The sequence below is a fragment of the Acipenser ruthenus genome, chromosome 17 (genome assembly GCF_902713425.1).
Source record: "Acipenser ruthenus chromosome 17, fAciRut3.2 maternal haplotype, whole genome shotgun sequence".
NCBI classification, from domain to species: domain Eukaryota; kingdom Metazoa; phylum Chordata; class Actinopteri; order Acipenseriformes; family Acipenseridae; genus Acipenser; species Acipenser ruthenus.
This window is the reverse complement of record NC_081205.1, coordinates 13,002,915-13,022,759: the sequence shown is the minus strand read 5'-3', so window position 1 is coordinate 13,022,759 and position 19,845 is coordinate 13,002,915. Positions and strand designations below refer to the sequence as shown.

At 44.7% G+C, this 19,845-nt stretch overlaps 1 protein-coding gene across 12 annotated transcripts in view; it reads right to left on the bottom strand.

Moving 5' to 3' along the window:
* Nucleotides 1-19,845, bottom strand: part of cacna1g (calcium channel, voltage-dependent, T type, alpha 1G subunit) — a 160,869-nt gene that overhangs the window by 29,335 nt on the left and 111,689 nt on the right. For 9 of the 12 annotated variants that reach the window (XM_034039010.3, XM_034039015.3, XM_034039013.3 and 6 more), the window contains one exon: nt 18,538-18,751. In XM_034039010.3, the coding sequence (XP_033894901.3) occupies nt 18,538-18,751 (214 nt within the window). The remainder of the gene's footprint in view (nt 1-18,537; nt 18,752-19,845) is intronic. The other 3 variants (XM_034039011.3, XM_034039018.3, XM_034039021.3) reach the window with 1 other exon arrangement.

The window sequence follows — 19,845 nt, the reverse complement described above, 5'->3', positions numbered from 1 at the left end:
TATAATAAGAGACACCCTACAAACGGAAGCACCTCAAACCATGCAGAATAACGTCTATTATAATAAGAGACACATTACAGTCGACGTATGAACTTCTTATGAACACAAAAATCGAAGATTGTACACAGGAGATGCTATTACACATTAAAACGTGTTTTTATGTAACTATAGAATTATGCCATATGTTCAAATCTGTGAGGGTTGATTTCTCATACAGTATGTGATCGTTTAGCAGATGAAACCATGAGACAATAAACTGAAGAAACTCTTCCTCCTCAATGAGTGTTTGAAGCTGTGGATGAAATTATAACACAAGACTTTTAACCCCTGTGAATTTCTGTGCTGTTGCAGCAACACTGGAGGAGTGTATCAATTTGTGGAGAGGGGAGCAGTGACTGCATGGCCTGATCTTTTTAAAAGCCCTTCAGGGGAAGCCTCTTCCCCCAGTGTCCTCCACCAGGCCGGGCTCAGCTTGCTCGCACTGCAAGCAGAGACTCTTCACCAGACTGACCTGGAATGCAGAGGAGCAGTAATTACATGTGGGGCTACTTGCTTATCACTCTCAAGCAACTGGGCTGGGGGTTGCACTGCCGCCACTCCTCCAGCCAGCACCCAGGAAGAGAGATTCTACCAGGGCAGGAGGGGGGAGAAGGGGGTTTCCCTGGCCTAGTTCTTTGAAATGTGCGAGAAGAATGTGGGAATCGGTAACTGTTTTTTTAATGAAGCTGCAGATCCGCAGAAGCTACCAGAATAGTTAGGAATGGGAGAAACAGGGCCCTGCAGAGCGCAGTGAAGCAGGGAAAGCATCTGTCTCATGAGCAGTACTCCCAAATGTACCGCAGGCCCCAGACTGCTTGTATTAGACATTTCAAGTGCTGCCCACGCAATTCAGGGTAAACATAGCACAGCAAAGCCAGCATGAGCTAGTGGACATTAGGGTGCTTGCTCTGTGTGGAAAGTGCACACAGAACATTTTCAGTTCTCCTTTGTTGTAATTACTTGACAGGAAAAATAACATAGCAAACAAATACCTGTCTGCGTCAGTATTTTACTGTGAAGGGAGCCACTGTATTTTGGTTATATTTTAGTATGTTTGTCTAAATGGGTTCTTAGTTCTTAGAGCTTAGCTTTCACATTTAAATGTGTGCTATGTGCTTAAATTCAGTTTTCTACTAACACATCTAGCAATTCACTAAACTTTTAACTAGACCCAGTGATGTCAGTCATTAAATGAATTCAGTAAATTAATAATTTGCTTTGTTCTTACTTGAACAACAAGTACATTTGGTCTTGCTTACTCAAAGGGAGTGCTGTTCACAGTTTTACTTTGACATTTTGTTGTTCCTAAGATGGAGTATAACTCTTATTGTAAAACGGTTTGCCAATTAGTAGTATTGTAATAGGAAATTACATATTGCTTTAAATATGTTGTAAAATGGATTGATTATAATTCTTATCTGCCCAAATACGACACAGTGACCATATCTTGTGTAGGATCTCTCTTTGCGAAATGTTGTGTCATAAAAAGAATACACCCTACACACAAATCACAACCAAGGCTGTACTACAATTTAACATAACACATGTATACAGGATAGGATATTATTGGAATTTTACAAATCAGTAACAGCAATGGATTTATTTCTTGTTGGTTTTAAATTGAATATATGGGAATCTCAATGGCCATCTGCAATCTCTGGGATACATAAAAGCACTGATTCTGCAGCCCCAACATTGCAGTACTGCCTCACTGCGCCTGTATGGAGCTGTCCAGTTTATAGACAAGCACTGATTCTGCAGCCCCAACACTGCAGTACTGCCTCACTGCGTCTGTACAGAGTTGTTTGCATACTTGCTTAGCATTAGTATTTAAAGAGTAAGTAGCGGGGGTCCCAGCTGATTAAATAACGTACCTATAATTGGTCTTTTCATTAACATCCTGAAAACCTTTTACATTTGTAACTTTAAAGTCTGCTTCAAAGCTTGTTTCAAAATGTCAGCTTTAGTGCACTGATAGTGTCCGGATAATTGCCCACAGAAAAGCCAGAGCACTTGTTGTTATGTTTATCGCTCTTGCTGCAGTGATTTAGAGGACAGATCCCAAACCCCAGTGCACTAGAGCGGCCATTTTGAAAAGAGCTTTGAAACAGACTTTAAAGTTATAAGTGTACAAAGTTGTCAGAATGTTAACAATGAAATGAAAAATTCCAGGTACGTTATTTCAACAGTTGTAGCAACACCTGGGGACATATAACACTATATTTTCCAGAACCCCGCTACTTATTTTTTAAATGTATTGTATTTTTTTCCTATGGGCTCCTATTTCTTCTGAAACTCCTGCGATGAATCCACCATACCACTAAAACTGGATTCATGCAAAACACAAACAATGCTCAACTAGGACATGACAAGATCCGTATGAATGGAAAGCTCTAGGGCTCTTTTTTAATTAGCATAATGATGTATGAAGCAGAAAAAAATCTATTTCTATATACATGTATATTCTAGTTTCTTGGATAACCAGCAGAGGAATGCTTGCAGGTCCTTAGCAGGATTACCAGCTGGCCTCCTCACACCAGGGTGAAGGGATTGAAAGAGTAAACCTGCCAGACTGATTAGTGCTGGTGTTGCTAGTATACAGATGTCTCTTGATAATGTGTCTGTCAGGGATTTTCTCCACCAGAAATGACAGTTTATTTGAAACCAATGTGTTGGTTTTACCCCCATACTCTTAATGTGCGATATTTGTTATGAGTTTCTGCAATGGTGACAACCAAGGTTGGTCCAGCGTGCAGTGTGATACTCGTCCAGGCCGTCACTATTGTAGGCATATATAAGTGTATATATCTATATTGCTCATCCAATCCCAGCAGAGGCCAGTGTACCCCTGGGGCAAGGACTAGTTATATTATCCTGTCCTGCCCTGGTGAAGCCTGCACCACACTGCCAGGGGCAGACTGACAGCTGCTGCAACCCTGACAGAATAAAACAGCCACATATTCCAAACTATACACTGTACAGCAGGGGCCATTCATGGGCTTGAACCCTGTCTTAAAAGAGGAGCTCCCTTACAGAGACTCAAGGCATTGATTTGATCAGCCCGGACCCTGATAAGCCACAGCAGGGTTTGTATTTTACAGCACTGGGAATCACGTGGGAAGGCAATTTTATCCAGCTACCTCTCCATGGTAATCATGGGATTACCCCCTAAAAGTGGTTGTTGCATCCAGGGGATTCCCCAGTGCTGTGAAATGCTATAATAGAAGTGTTGGCTGATAAAATCAACTCCTTATCTTTCCAAAGGTGTAATTGAAATGGTATGTAACGCCACTGCAACAACCTTTCACTGCCTTATCCCCAGGACACGGCCCTACAGATGTTTTTATATTACACAAGAAACAGAATATCCTTATAAAACTAAGACAGAGCGAGGGATTAGGATTGACAATGTACCTATTGAATTGGCCCTACAACCTTTTAGAAAACATTGAGACAACTTACCTTCATGCTCCTATAACCCCTAGCTCTGTCTCAACAGACACCTGAAGTCTTATCTTCATGCTCCCATAACCTCTAGCTCTATCTCAACAGAGACTTGAGGCCTGCCATTCTGAATTTGCTCACTGTGAAAAATCCTATCATGTACTTGAGATGTAAAGAATGTTAAATAATATATACAGTATATAATATATACACACACACACACACACACACAAACACACACACACACACACACACACACATATATATATAATATATAAATAAAACTGAACCCTAATATTACCATTTACTCTATTGTAATGTTCAAAATGGCAGAATATGGGCTGCAGGAGGCGCCCCAGTGGAATGCCTGACAGAAATTATTGTTTTCAAATAGCAGTTTCCGTAGCAGATAAAAATTTACCCAAACCCAGAATGCTCTTTTTTTATGTTCAGAAGACTGTGCCTTTCTAGAACATCAACAATTTAAACTCAGAATAAGAGGCCCATAGGAAAAGAAGAACATGCGCTTAGTGAGGCAACGTGAGATATTGCTATAAAGCAGTATAATCACAACAACATGGGTCGAAAAGCAATAATTGTTATATAAAATAAGATGTTTGTAAAGTGAAACACATTCCAGCTGCTTTCAACATGACAATTTCAAACAAGCTCATTATATTCCTTCTATTGCGGATGTAGGTCACTGTCGCCCCCTGCTGGAAAGTGTTCCAGCGCATCAACCGTACAGAGCAGCACAATGCAGGCTGTAATCTGCTCTGGAGCTATCTCTCATGCAGGTCATGCTGTCATTCATTCTGAACCCATCAGACCCACGCTCATCTGCTCTGCATGCAGTAAACAAGTCCTTGATAATCACATTCACACTCAGAGGTAGATGTACTAAGATGGGCCAGTCGCAAGGCAAACATACCACAGTTTGCATTTTTGTTGCGACAATTCGCAAAGTATACATTTTGTCATACGTACTAAGAGAAAATATGTTACTGAAGAGAGATGCAATATGTCCTCTTAATGAGTATTGCGAGAGTCGTACGACATATTTTCAAATAAATAATGAAAGGCAGTTTAATCAAATCAGATTCTATAGTGGAGCCCCCACCTTCACCCCCAAATAAACTAGACAATTAAACTTAGACAATTAACACAACATAGATCATGGTGCCGCATTGACAAGTTATGATACTTACAGCAGGACAGTCAATTCTTCTTAATACGAATTTCAAGGGACCAGCAACAAATTTTGCATTATACCACTAATTCGTATTATCGTGAGCAGCCTATAAGCCAAATGTATACTGTTAGTTTTTATTTTAGTTAGTCAGTGGTGCAGTGCTAAATTGTGCACAATTACAAACCACCTGCACATTAATAGAATAGGTGTGTTTCCTGTTCCTGTACAGATGTTCAGAATTAGCTGGGCAGCACGTTGGGGAAACTAGAAATGTCACAGAAATTTGTTTACAAGGCTTGTAAGTATACCCTGCTTTTAGGAAAAAATAGGCATTTGGGTGTTCGCCTCAAAAACGCATTGTGCACAACTGGCAACGCACGAGAAGAAGCAGGCAGGGAAATGCCAGCAACAATTGCGACTGTTTAAATCACGCTTTCAAAAGTTCTTAACAAATTGATGCAACTGTAAGTGTCACAATTGCCGGCAGCTTTAGTACATCTCATTATAAAATTTAAGATCCCTCATTTCCATCCATTTTGCGAATTTAAGCAGGAACGCCCATTATTACATATTCATCTAAGGATGAACCGCAAAGAAAAACTGCTGCCGCAAAGCATTCCCTAAAAAGTCGCTAACAGCATTGCGCATGTTTAGTACATTTCACCCTAGACTGCCGACTCGTTTGCAACTGGTTTGCGACTTCCGACAGCTGCAACACATTAGTACATCTACCCCTCAATCTTTAGCAAAGGGTTTTTTAAAAATCCAATTTATTTAAATATTGAACCAGGTTATAACATGCTTCAGTCTCACAACCTCAGAACAGTCACTTATTAATAAAAAACAACCCTTTTTTAAATTCAAGAGAAAAAAGAGATGATAATTTGTTAGCAGAAAACATCAACATGTATTACTAGTTGAGAAATACAGACACAGTATTGCAACTCCACGTTACAGGACAGAGACACACACATGTATATATATATATATATATACAGTACACATATCACCAAGAAATTGTAGATATTACACATGATTGCAACACAATTGGTGAATTGAGTATTATCTTCTATAGTGCCCCCGTAGAAAGAGATGAGGATTGTCTGAACACCTTTGTTCAACTTCAGGCCTTTGCTTTAGGGGTGGGGGACACAATTAAGAGCTCTGACCGACACTGGGGGAGACTGATTCAGGGGCACCCTAACACACTAGTCAAGATCGCTGGAGGCCCTTTCCCTGAATGGGTTAAATGTTCGAAAGAGAAGGTCGTGAGGAATGCAACAGAACTCAGAATGGCAGCGATGTCTGTGACGAGAGAAAATGGATTGAAAACCAGATCCATAGCTTTTTTAAAGGATGCTGGTTTTACATACACATTCAATACCTATACGGAATGGTGAAAAGGCACTACAGGAAGCCTTCAGAGTCAATGTAAGCTGGAGTGTACAAATATCACCATATTATTATGAATTGCACTTCTGGCATGTTCAAGAACCAGATCTTCACTATTGTTTTTGCATAGCCAGCTTGCTTTTCTTAATGTGGTTTTACTGATCGCATGGCTGCAAGGGGGTGCTGCCAATGTAACAGACAATGACACCTAGCCAGAAATTATAATTAAAATACCAAATACACAAGTGATCTTGGGATGCCACTGCTTTTATACCCTAAAAGTCACATACACACTTTTGTTGCTGCTAGCTGCATCAACCACCTATTTAATATAACACTATATTAGATTTTACCAGACTGCCATCTATGAAATGAACCTACTTCAGCAGCTTGTTTTTTTTCCTCCAAGAAATACAAGGTACAGTAAGTGACTATGTCCACTTGCCCCGGTCTCTTATATAAGTTATTTTTTTATTTCTTAGCAGACGCCCTTATCCAGGGCGACTTACAATTGTTACAAGATATCACATTATTTTTACATACATTACCCATTTATACAGGTTTTTTTTTATTTTACTGGAGCAATCTAGGTAAAATACCCTTGCTCAAGGGTACAGTAGCAGTGTCCCCTTGCTGGGATTGAACCCACAACTCTCCGGTCAACAATCCAGAGCCCTAACCACCACTCCACACTGCTGCCCCATATATAAGTGACTACGTCCACTTGCCCCGGTCTCTTATATAAGTAAATATATCCAGTTAACCCTGTCTTTCTCCTATGGTGTAAGAGTGTCTTCTCACGGGTAAGAGGTCTGTGAAACTGAGCGGTTCTGTCACCCAAAGAGTGAAATGAGAAGATACTCTCATACTGTAAGAGACAGAGTAGACTACTGAACTGAGCTTATTATAAATCATGCTTTAATGTAAAGAAAGGAATACGCAGTTAATGCTGTCATCCATGTCTATTGAATGATTAATGGTGAACAGTCTACAGTGCACGAGATGACAGTGGAATGATTTCAAATCTGGGGTTTTGATTGGCTGAGAGTGTCTGCATGATTTATAGTACCTTGAACACACTCCCTGAGATGGGAGAAGCAGCAGTGTCGTTTAGAGCAGCATTCCTTTAGCACTTCCAGCATACACTGAGTCGAAGGCTTCTGAAGCAGACCAAAAATAACATTCTACTGGACTCCCCAATTTCGACAATAGAAAAGAAACACCCACATACCTGTATATATTTGAGAAATCCAGTAGAACAGGCAAAACACAAAACCAAACAACATGACATGCACACAGACGCACACACACACACACAGACATGGTAAACAAGCCACACGGTTCTTTCTGAGTCTGACTTGAGAGAATGGGATATTTTGGAATGGAAAATCAATGGAAATTAAAGCGACTATGCAACTGGAGGTGGTGCTGCTGCTCAGGGGGTAAAATGAGAATTGGTTTCTATGGAATAAGCTGATTTTTCTGTTCTTTGCTTCTTGTCAAGAGATGACTCATCGAAACCTTACCTTACCAACCACTATCTGTTTAAAGAAACTGTGTACTAGGATTCTGTTTTCAGATCTATGCATTAATATAGGTTATAGGCGTTCCAAGCACACACACACAGACTAACCCAATAGCCTTGTTATACTAGTATACAGAGAAGACGATTATGACTTGAATTGGTGTGAGATGTACCAGCACACCATCTCTTTGATTGGTTGTTAGTCTGGGTTTGTCTGTGTCTCTTGTGTTGCTGTGGCCTACATGGTTTTGCTAGTTAGTTGTTGAAGTCTTTCTTTTTGGACAGTAAGTGACATCAGAGTGCTGTTCTCTGATATGTATAGTTACACTCTGGTAAAGTATTAAAATGGTGCGATGTGATTGGTCAGGTAGGTCTGGACCAACCTATAGTGGCTGTGGTGAGTGTAACTATGGTCACTAAATCTGAACACTGCACAGCCCCAGAAGTAATTTATTTGGCAGACGCCTTTATCTATACTTTTGAGTTATTATGGGCCCAATTCACAAAACTCATGAGTTGTTTCAACGCTCACTTGGATACATTTTTAAAAAATTGGTTATTTGTGAAAATATTTTCACATCATGTGTTTAGTTAAGTCCTATTTTTATAAGAAAGGTAAAATGCCTGTTCATTTTACAAAACTATAACTAGTTGTTTTGTTTTTTATTTTGTAACAGCATGAATGTCTCTCCTTTCAAAAAATAGGAGTAAATTAAAGACTGGAACAAATGCTTTGCAAATATGTCCCATAGGGTTCTAGTAACCGAGAGTGGTATTGCAATGAACATTCCTTGACATGGATTTTCTTCCATGCTAATGTAACAGATCACAAGCAAGCTTGGTGATAATATCCATTTCTAATCTTTTTCTTAGCGCTTGCAACATTATCACTGGTCTCCTTTTTCTTTTGGGTCTTTGCTGGTTTGTATACTTAATTTAAGATATGCCATTATTTTAGATACAATGAAAAGATGTTGCTAATTCCTGGTGTTATTGTCCAATAGGCAAGCTACAATCCAGCCATGTGATCTACTGTATCAGAAGTGAATAGGTACTAGGAAGCAACTGTTTAATTTGCTTTAGTGTGTCCAGTTCACGAATATAAAACAAAACAAGCAAATGTTTCAGTCCCAATGAAAATGGGGGCTGGTGATGGTTGCTCATGGTGATAGGGAATAAGAAAGTGGATTTTGTGGTTCACACTTCTTCAAGTGTGAATAATGCTAATGCAGTGACTGCTTTACAGTCAGAAGCCGGGTTACAGGGATTCAGACAGAAGAAAAGGAGGTGAAGAATGAGAGAAGACAGCCTTTAACAGCCAGTGCTGGAGGGGAGCAATCCAAGACATAATCTTCACAGGGGGTCCTGGGATCAGTGATGTCAAACTAGCCCTAGACTCACTAGTGCTCTACTGCAAGACATTGCCTTTTCTCATTCTTAGTACAAAACTGCTTTCCTTTCCTTAATAACCAAAGTCTTGAAAACAACCACACTCTTTCCGGCAAGTTTATTAAGTGTTCATTTGCACAGGTTCGGTTTAACTACCTCCCTGATCATTGTGTGTGGAGATTAAGTTTTCATTGCTGATAAAAGCAGATTTGGGTCCCACCCACTAAAGGAAGCCTGCTCCTGATTTGAAAACTGCCAAATCAATAAAACTAGAGAAAATTGCTATTGGCAAAACTATGATCAAGACTGGTATATATTCGTCGACATGATGTAGTATCTCTGTATCTTTATAACTGCGATGATCTTTGTCATAAAACTGTATGGCAAGTATTATTGTTTCCTCCATCATTTTGGATATGACTTCACCCTGTTGGACCAAGTGCATTGAAGCTGTTCTCTCATTGGTCAATTCCCTAGTTGTCGCACGACAAATCGCAAAAAAAATGGATTCAATTTTATTTATTTTGCGTCGCTCCAGTGTCGCCATGGTGTTGCCCCCGTGTCACCCATCGTGTTGCCTGTGGTGTGAAATACTTATCAAAAGTATAGGTTCTATTCATTTTGTCGCATCATTGCAGTTTCGCCTTTCAGTTGAAAATCATGTAATGGTGATTTGGAATAAAAAAAAGTTGTGATAATTTGACCCAATGTGTCTCTCCCTATGCTATTCAGCACAATGCAGATAAACAATGGTCAGTGATCCAATGATGGCACAAGGCTAGGGTAGAATGGTACTACAATGCAATCACATTTTGACATGCCAGTGGTACACAATGCACGCTGCAGAACCATTACACCATTCAATACCAGACAGACAGTGTCCAGCGTCCCTGTGCTTAGAGAATGCGGTCAGTGAGAAGTGAGGAATGTGTACTGCACATGTGCGATGACCCGGACAGACAACACTTCCACGCAGTTCAGTGGAACAGAGACTGAAGGGGACAGGCCCCCTCACCTCAGCACAGGCAAACAGGCTCTGTACCTTTCGCTGCCTATCCCGAGCTGTCCCATATTACATCATCCAGCACTACATCTAAAAGGACGATAGGTAAATGTTGTGTTCCTTAGAAAAATGATTAACTTCAGATTGAATGATAAAGATTGATAAGTTCATGTTTCATTACACCAAAAGGTATCGTGACAGATGACTGAATACATATCTACTGAGGGTGAGGCATTGGTTCACCATTTTATCCCTCGCTAAATATTAGAATCCCTAAACAGACAGCTGCTTCTTTGCATACTGTCTCACAAGCACAGTGGTGTCCAGAACACTATCCAGTTATTAACTATGCAGACCTGAGGGTGGCACATCTGTTTTATAATACTGACTACTTAGACATGTACAAAAGAACGAGTAAAGAAAGTCAGTATTGCAAAACCTCAACAAATACGACAGTACCCCAGCCCAGTGCTTCAGCATTGAGTGGTCTGTCCTGATACTTCTTCTAAAGATTCAATCGACTCTGCCATTAAACAACGTGTCAGCTACCTGCTCGACAATGCCCTTGAAGAACAGCTACCTAATCGACTCTGCCCTTGAAGAACGTGTCAGATACCTGCTCGACTCTGCCCTTGAAGAACAGCTACCTGATCGACTCTGCCCTTAAAGAACGTGTCAGCTACCTGCTCGACTCTGCCCTTAAAGAACGTGTCAGCTACCTGCTCGACTCTGCCCTTGAAGAACAGCTACCTGCTCGACTCTGCCCTTGAAGAACAGCTACCTGCTCGACTCTGCCCTTGAAGAATGTGTCAGCTACCTGTTCGACTCTGCCCTTGAAGAACAGCTACCTGCTTGACTCTGCCCTTGAAGAACGTGTCAGCTACCTGCTCGACTCTACTGCATACTGTCTCACAAGCACAGTGGTGTTCAGAACACTATCCAGTTATTAACAATGCAGACCTGAGGGTGGCACATCTGTTTTATAATACTGACTACTTAGACATGTACAAAAGAACGAGTAAAGAAAGTCAGTATTGCAAAACCTCAACAAATACGACAGTACCCCAGCCCAGTGCTTCAGCATTGAGTGGTCTGTCCTGATACTTCTTCTAAAGATTCAATCGACTCTGCCATTAAACAACGTGTCAGCTACCTGCTCGACAATGCCATTGAAGAACAGCTACCTGCTCGACTCTGCCCTTGAAGAACGTGTCAGATACCTGCTCGACTCTGCCCTTGAAGAACAGCTGCCTGATCGACTCTGCCCTTAAAGAACGTGTCAGCAACCTGCTCGACTCTGCCCTTGAAGAACAGCTACCTGCTCGACTATGCCGTTGAAGAACAGCTACCTGCTCGACTGCCCTTGAAAAACAGCTACCTACTTGACTCTGCCCTTGAAGAACGTGTCAGCTACCTGCTCGACTCTGCCCTTGAAGAACGTGTCAGACACCTGCTCGACTATGCCCTTGAAGAACAGCTACATGCTCGACTCTGCCCTTGAAGAACGTGTCAGCTACCTGCTCGACTCTGCCCTTCCAGAAAGTGTCAGCTACCTGCTCGACTCTGCCCTTGAAGAACAGCTACCTGCTCGACTCTACCCTTGATGAACGTGTCAACTACCTGCTCGACTCTGCCTTTGAAGAACGTGTCAGCTACCTGCTCGACTGCCCTTGAAGAACAGCTACCTGCTCGGCTCTGCCCTTGAAGAACAGCTACCTGCTCGACTCTGCCCTTGAGGAACAGCTACATGCTCGACTCTGCCCTTGAAGAACGTGTCAGCTACCTGCTCGACTCTGCCTTTGAAGAACGTGTCAGCTACCTGCTCGACTCTAACCTTGATGAACGTGTCAACTACCTGCTAGACACTGCCCTTGAAGAAGAGCTACCTGCTCGACTCTGCCCTTGAAGAACAGCTACCTGATCGACTATGACCTTGATGAACGTGTCAACTACCTGCTAGACACTGCCCTTGAAGAAGAGCTACCTGCTCGACTCTGCCCTTGAAGAACAGCTAACTGATCGACTATGACCTTGAAAAACGTGTCAGCTACCTGCTCGACACTGCCCTTGAAGAACAGCTACCTGCTTGAATCTGCCCTTGAAGAACGTGTCTGCTACCTGCTCGACTCTGCCCTTGAAAAACGTGTCAGCTACCTGCTCGACTCTGCCCTTGAAGAACAGCGACCTGCTCGACTCAGCCCTTGAAGAACGTGTCAGCTACCTGCTCGACTCTGCCCTTGAAGAATGTGTCAGCTACCTGCTCGACTCTGCCCTTGAAGAAAGTGTCAGCTACCTGCTCGACTCTGCCCTTGAAGAACGTGTCAACTACCTGCTCAACTCTGCCCTTGAAGAACAGCTACCTGCTCGACTCTGCCCTTGAAAAACGTGTCAGCTACCCGCTCGACTCTACCCTTGAAGAACGTGTCAGCTACCTGCTCAACTCTGCCCTTGAAGAACGTGTCAGCTAACTGCTTGACTCTACCCTTGATAAACGTGTCAACTACCTGCTCGACTCTGCCTTTGAAGAACGTGTCAGATACCTGCTCAACTGTCCTTGAAGAACAGCTACCTGCTCGACTCTGCCCTTGAAGAACAGCAACCTGCTCGACTCTGCCCTTGAAGAACAGCTACTTGCTCGAATCTGCCCTTGAAGAACGTGTCAACTACCTGCTCGACTCTGCCTTTGAAGAACGTGTCAGATACCTGCTCAACTGTCCTTGAAGAACAGCTACCTGCTCGACTCTGCCCTTGTAGAACAGCTACCTGCTCGACTCTGCCCTTGAAGAACAGCTACTTGCTCGAATCTGCCCTTGAAGAACGTGTCAGCTACCTGCTCGACTCTGCCCTTGAAGAACAGCTACCTGCTTGAATCTGCCCTTGAAGAACGTGTCAGCTACCTGCTCGACTCTGCCCTTGAAAAACGTGTCAGCTACCTGCTCGACTTTGCCCTTGAAGAACAGCGACCTGCTCGACTCTGCCCTTGAAGAACGTGTCAGCTACCTGCTCGACTCTGCCCTTGAAGAATGTTTCAGCTACCCGCTCGACTCTACCCTTGAAGAATGTGTCAGCTACCTGCTCAACTCTGCCCTTGAAGAACGTGTCAGCTACCTGCTCGACTCTGCCCTTGAAGAACATGTCAACTACCTGCTCGACTCTGCCTTTGAAGAACGTGTCAGCTACCTACTCGACTGCCGTTGAAGAACAGCTACCTGCTCGGCTCTGCCCTTGAAGAACAGCTACCTGCTCGACTCTGCCCTTGAGGAACGTGTCAGCTACCTGCTCGACTCTGCCCTAGAAGAAAATGTCAGCTACCTGCTCGACTCTACCCTTGATGAACATGTCAGCTACCTGCTCGACTCTGCCCTTGAAGAACGTGTCAGCTACCCGCTCGACTCTGCCTTTGAAGAACGTGTCAGCTACCTGCTCGACTGCCCTTGAAGGTCAGCTACCTGCTCGACTATGCCCTAGAAGAAAGTGTCAGCTACCTGCTCGACTCTACCCTTGATGAACGTGTCAACTACCTGCTAGACACTGCCCTTGAAGAACATGTCAGCTACCGTTCGACTCTGCCCTTGAAGAACATGTCAGCTACCTGCTCGACTCTACCCTTGATGAACGTGTCAACTACCTGCTCGACTCTGCCTTTGAAGAACGTGTCAGCTACCTGCTCGACTGCCCTTGAAGAACAGCTACCTGCTCGGCTCTGCCCTTGAAGAACAGCTACCTGCTCGACTCTGCCCTTGAGGAACAGCTACATGCTCGACTCTGCCCTTGAAGAACGTGTCAGCTACCTGCTCGACTCTGCCTTTGAAGAACGTGTCAGCTACCTGCTCGACTCTAACCTTGATGAACGTGTCAACTACCTGCTAGACACTGCTCTTGAAGAAGAGCTACCTGCTCGACTCTGCCCTTGAAGAACAGCTACCTGATCGACTATGACCTTGATGAACGTGTCAACTACCTGCTAGACACTGCCCTTGAAGAAGTGCTACCTGCTCGACTCTGCCCTTGAAGAACAGCTACCTGATCGACTATGACCTTGAAAAACGTGTCAGCTACCTGCTCGACACTGCCCTTGAAGAACAGCTACCTGCTTGAATCTGCCCTTGAAGAACGTGTCTGCTACCTGCTCGACTCTGCCCTTGAAAAACGTGTCAGCTACCTGCTCGACTCTGCCCTTGAAGAACAGCGACCTGCTCGACTCAGCCCTTGAAGAACGTGTCAGCTACCTGCTCGACTCTGCCCTTGAAGAATGTGTCAGCTACCTGCTCGACTCTGCCCTTGAAGAAAGTGTCAGATACCTGCTCGACTCTGCCCTTGAAGAACGTGTCAACTACCTGCTCGACTCTGCCCTTGAAGAAAGTGTCAGATACCTGCTCGACTCTGCCCTTTAAGAACGTGTCAACTACCTGCTCAACTCTGCCCTTGAAGAACAGCTACCTGCTCGACTCTGCCCTTGAAAAACGTGTCAGCTACCCGCTCGACTCTACCCTTGAAGAACGTGTCAGCTACCTGCTCAACTCTGCCCTTGAAAAACGTGTCAGCTACCCGCTCGACTCTACCCTTGAAGAACGTGTCAGCTACCTGCTCAACTCTGCCCTTGAAGAACGTGTCAGCTAACTGCTTGACTCTACCCTTGATAAACGTGTCAACTACCTGCTCGACTCTGCCTTTGAAGAACGTGTCAGATACCTGCTCAACTGTCCTTGAAGAACAGCTACCTGCTCGACTCTGCCCTTGAAGAACAGCAACCTGCTCGACTCTGCCCTTGAAGAACAGCTACTTGCTCGAATCTGCCCTTGAAGAACGTGTCAACTACCTGCTCGACTCTGCCTTTGAAGAACGTGTCAGATACCTGCTCAACTGTCCTTGAAGAACAGCTACCTGCTCGACTCTGCCCTTGAAGAACAGCTACCTGCTCGACTCTGCCCTTGAAGAACAGCTACTTGCTCGAATCTGCCCTTGAAGAACGTGTCAGCTACCTGCTCGACTCTGCCCTTGAAGAACAGCTACCTGCTCGACACTGCCCTTGAAGAATGTGTCAGCTACCTGCTAGACACTGCCCTTGAAGAAGAGCTACCTGCTTGACTCTGCCCTTGAAGAATGTGTCAGCTACCTGCTCGACTCTGCCCTTGAAGAACGTGTCAGATACCTGCTCGACTCTGCCCTTGAAGAACGTGTCAGCTACCTGCTCGACTCTGCCCTTGAAGAACAGCTACCTGCTTGAATCTGCCCTTGAAGAACGTGTCAGCTACCTGCTCGACTCTGCCCTTGAAAAACGTGTCAGCTACCTGCTCGACTCTGCCCTTGAAGAACAGCGACCTGCTCGACTCTGCCCTTGAAGAACGTGTCAGCTACCTGCTCGACTCTGCCCTTGAAGAACGTGTCAGCTACCTGCTCAACTCTGCCCTTGAAGAACGTGTCAGCTACCTGCTCGACTCTGCCCTTGAAGAACGTGTCAACTACCTGCTCGACTCTGCCTTTGAAGAACGTGTCAGCTACCTACTCGACTGCCCTTGAAGAACAGCTACCTGCTCGGCTCTGCCCTTGAAGAACAGCTACCTGCTCGACTCTGCCCTTGAGGAACGTGTCAGCTACCTGCTCGACTCTGCCCTAGAAGAAAGTGTCAGCTACCTGCTCGACTCTACCCTTGATGAACGTGTCAACTACCTGCTAGACACTGCCCTTGAAGAACATGTCAGCTACCGTTCGACTCTGCCCTTGAAGAACATGTCAGCTACCTGCTCGACTCTGCCCTTGAAGAACGTGTCAGCTACCCGCTCGACTGCCCTTGAAGAACAGCTACCTGCTCGACTGCCCTTGAAGAACAGCTACCTACTTGACTCTGCCCTTGAAGAAGGTGTCAGCTACCTGCTCGACTCTACCCTTGAAGAACGTGTCAGCTAACTGCTCAACTCTGCCTTTGAAGAACGTGTCAGCTACCTGGCAGTGTCTTATTGTTTTAGGGGCTTGGCAGGTCTAGCTCCGGACTTGACAGCCACAGAAATTTCTGGGACTGGTGCTGTTTGAACTGTTTTGTGTTCCAGGTTAAAAACCTCAAATCCGACACAGAATACTTTCAGAATGATGTGACTCGAAGTGGTTATTAAAGCCTGTGGCAGTGGGGTGACAGTTAGAGAGAGAGAGAGAGAATAAGAAGCCATAGAATAAAAAAGATGAGAGTAAAGAAAAGAGTTCATGAAACATGCAAGATGGGAGAGCACCTCTGACCTCTGACCCCTATAGGTCATTGCTTGTTTGGTCATTTCCTGTTTGAGTTTGACCATTTCCAGATGGCGGTCTTGCTAAATATTCTTTACTAAAAAATGGAAAGTAGTTATTTATTGAAAGGATTTATTAAAGTGCGCTGTCACCCCACAAGGCCCAGACAGGAGGAAGTGTTAGTGGGTCCTACAGTCTTGTTAACTCAAACTAGGAGTTTAACTGAGGCTGCCTCCAAAACTAAGAGCTTTACAAATGTCTTCTAAAAACAAGATATCCAAACTCCTGTTTAATTTGTTTTTGTTTAATTATTTTTTTTATCAATTGTTTTTCTATCCAATTTGAAATGCCTGATTCGACTGACGCCTCACTGCTGCAACCCACTTACCAGAAGGACTGGATTGCAACAGGAGCCTCCGTTCCTTCTGTCTAGTACATTGCCTCTTTCCACCCTGCTGAGCTACTGAACCCTGGAGGCCTGGGAAGCCTCTGAAGCACGATGGGATGAACTATACCCAGCCTTTCCTCCTCCCTTTCTGTAGGCCACAGCCAACTTCACAGAACAAGATTCAACCCCTCCTCCTCGATTACCCCCTGCACTCCACAGAACTGGATTCAACCCCTCCTTGATGACCCCCCTGTACTCCACAGAACAGGATTCACCCCCCCCCTCCTCGATGACGCCATGCACTCCACAGAACAGGATTGAACCCCTCCTTGAAGGCACCCCTCCACTCCACAGAACAGGATTGAACCCCTCCTCCTCGATGACCCCACTGGACTCCACAGAACAGCATTCAACCCCACCTCCTCGATGACCCCCCTGCACTTCACAGAACAGGATTGAACCCTCCCTCCTCGATGACCCCCCTGCACTCCACAGAACAGGATTCAACCCCCCCCCCCTCCTCGATGACGCCCTGCACTCCACAGAACAGGATTCAACCCCCCCCCTCCTCGATGACGCCCTGCACTCCACAGAACAGGATTGAACCCCCCCCTCCTCGATGACCCCCCTGCACTCCACAGAACAGGATTCAACCCCCCCCCTCCTCGATGATGCCCTGCACTCCACAGAACAGGATTGAACCCCTCCCTCCTCGATGACCCCCCTGCACTCCACAGAACAGCATTCAACCCCCCCCTCCTCGATGACCCCCCTGCACTCCACAGAACAGGATTCAACCCCCCCCCTCCTCGATGATGCCCTGCACTCCACAGAACAGGATTGAACCCCTCCTTGAAGGCACCCCTCCACTCCACAGAACAGGATTGAACCCCTCCTCCTCGATGACCCCCCTGCACTCCACAGAACAGCATTCAACCCCACCTCCTCGATGACCCCCCTGCACTCCACAGAACAGCATTCAACACCACCTCCTCGATGACCCCCCTGCACTTCACAGAACAGGATTGAACCGCTCCTTGAAGGCACCCCTCCACTCCACAGAACAGGATTGAACCCCTCTTCCTCGATGACCCCCTTGCACGCCACAGAACAGGATTCAACCCCCCCCCCTCCTCGATGACGCCCTGCACTCCACAGAACTGGATTCAACCCCTCCTTGATGACCTCCCTGCACTCCACAGAACAGGATTGAACCCCTCCTCCTCAATGACCCCCTGCACTCCACAGAACATGATTCAACCCCTCCTCCTCAATGACCCCCTGCACTCCACAGAACAGGATTTAACTCCTCCTCGCATCTAGTCTGGGAAGTGTGGATAGCAGCGCACTTTAAATTGAGTAGTCTGGTCTGCTTTTCTGTAAGAAGCCGAGAGTCATCTGTATTCCTCAAGGTCTATGTTTTCAAATGCAAACCAAACTGAAATACTAAATGTTTTCTTTCCTGTACAGCCTCCAGTTGTATAGATTGCAGAGCTCAAATGACCTGCAAAAGGTCAGCTGCGTTTTCTTTCTTTCTTTCTTTCTTTCTTTCTTTCTTTCTTTCTTTCTTTCTTTCTTTCGTCAGGCCAAATTTGGAAGAAATAAGCTGCATTGAACAAGGTTGTAATAAAACTAATAGTGAGCCCGGTTGCAGACAATTGTATTCCAAAACTGTGCTCACTATTTGTGACTGAACCGACTGAATCGTTCTTTCGGGGATTTCCTTTAAATGCACGGCACTGCATGCATGAGGCACGGAGACAGTCTCCATAGCAACCCCAGTTTGTAACTTTGTCGTTCATGCAGATTTCTGACATGGGCATGCTCTGGACTTTTCCCAATCACCAGGCATTGAGCAGGGGGCAGGGGAAGGAGGGTGTGTGTGTGTTTTGTTTCTGTCAAAGGTCAAGCAGGACTCAGAAAGATGTGGAAAGACTACCGACCAGTCTGCTGCGTCTCCTTACTCCGTCTCTTTTTCTCCATCCTCCGGAGCCGCTTCTCCTCTCTTATCTTCGCCTCCTCCGCCTCCTGGTGCTTGCGACACTTATGGAAGTTCTCCACCACCACGCCCACGAACATGTTGAGCACGAAGAAGCTGACGATCAGCAGGAAGGAGATGAAGTAGAGCAGCATCCAGGGGTTGTAGTTCATGACAGGCTGCAGAGAGAGAGAGAGAGAGAGAAAGAACTACTTTAAAAAACATAGTACACTAATCACCATTATCTTAAGCCACGTTTCAACTTAATACAACTCGTTCCCTTTGTCTTTCACACACTCTTTCATGGTCTGCTTTTATTTTGGTAGTCTGTAAAGCCACACCACTGTTCTCTACCACAGCTGCGGGAGGACTGAATTAAAGTCATTTTCCTATACTATGTTTAATAAGTGGCACTTGAACTCTCTTAAACAGGTAAAGAGAAGAATAAAACATCTGGAATAGTTATCAATAGATAAGACTAAAGAAATTATATTGTAATTGATAATTGTTCCAACTCTATCACCAGGCACAACAAGGACTCAACCATTCAACTGAAAAGTTTTTACATAAGAACATAAGAACTTAAGAAAAGTTTTTGAACAAGGTGAGGCAGTTCGACTCATCAAGGCTCGTCCCTTCTTAGCACATCACCTGTCCTTACTAGGAGGATCTAACCCTAGTGTTTTAGATGCTACTGCTTTCCCTGGCAGGCTATTCCATGCATGTATATGTTGTGATGAGGGGGTAATGTTCCATGCATGTATATGTTGTGATGAGGGGGTAATGTTCCATGCATGTATATGTTGTGATGAGGGGGTAATGTTCCATGCATGTATATGTTGTGATGAGGGGGTAATGTTCCATGCATGTATATGTTGTGATGAGGGGGTAATGTTCCATGCATGTATATGCTGTGATGAGGGGGTAATGTTCCATGCATGTATATGTTGTGATGAGGGGGTAATGTTCCATGCATGTATATGTTGTGATGAGGGGGTAATGTTCCATGCATGTATATGTTGTGATGAGGGGGTAATGTTCCATGCATGTATATGTTGTGATGAGGGAGTAATGTTCCATGCATGTATATGTTGTGATGAGGGGGTAATGTTCCATGCATGTATATGCTGTGATGAGGGGGTAATGTTCCATGCATGTATATGTTGTGATGAGGGGGTAATGTTCCATGCATGTATATGTTGTGATGAGGGAGTAATGTTCCATGCATGTATATGTTGTGATGAGGGGGTAATGTTCCATGCATGTATATGCT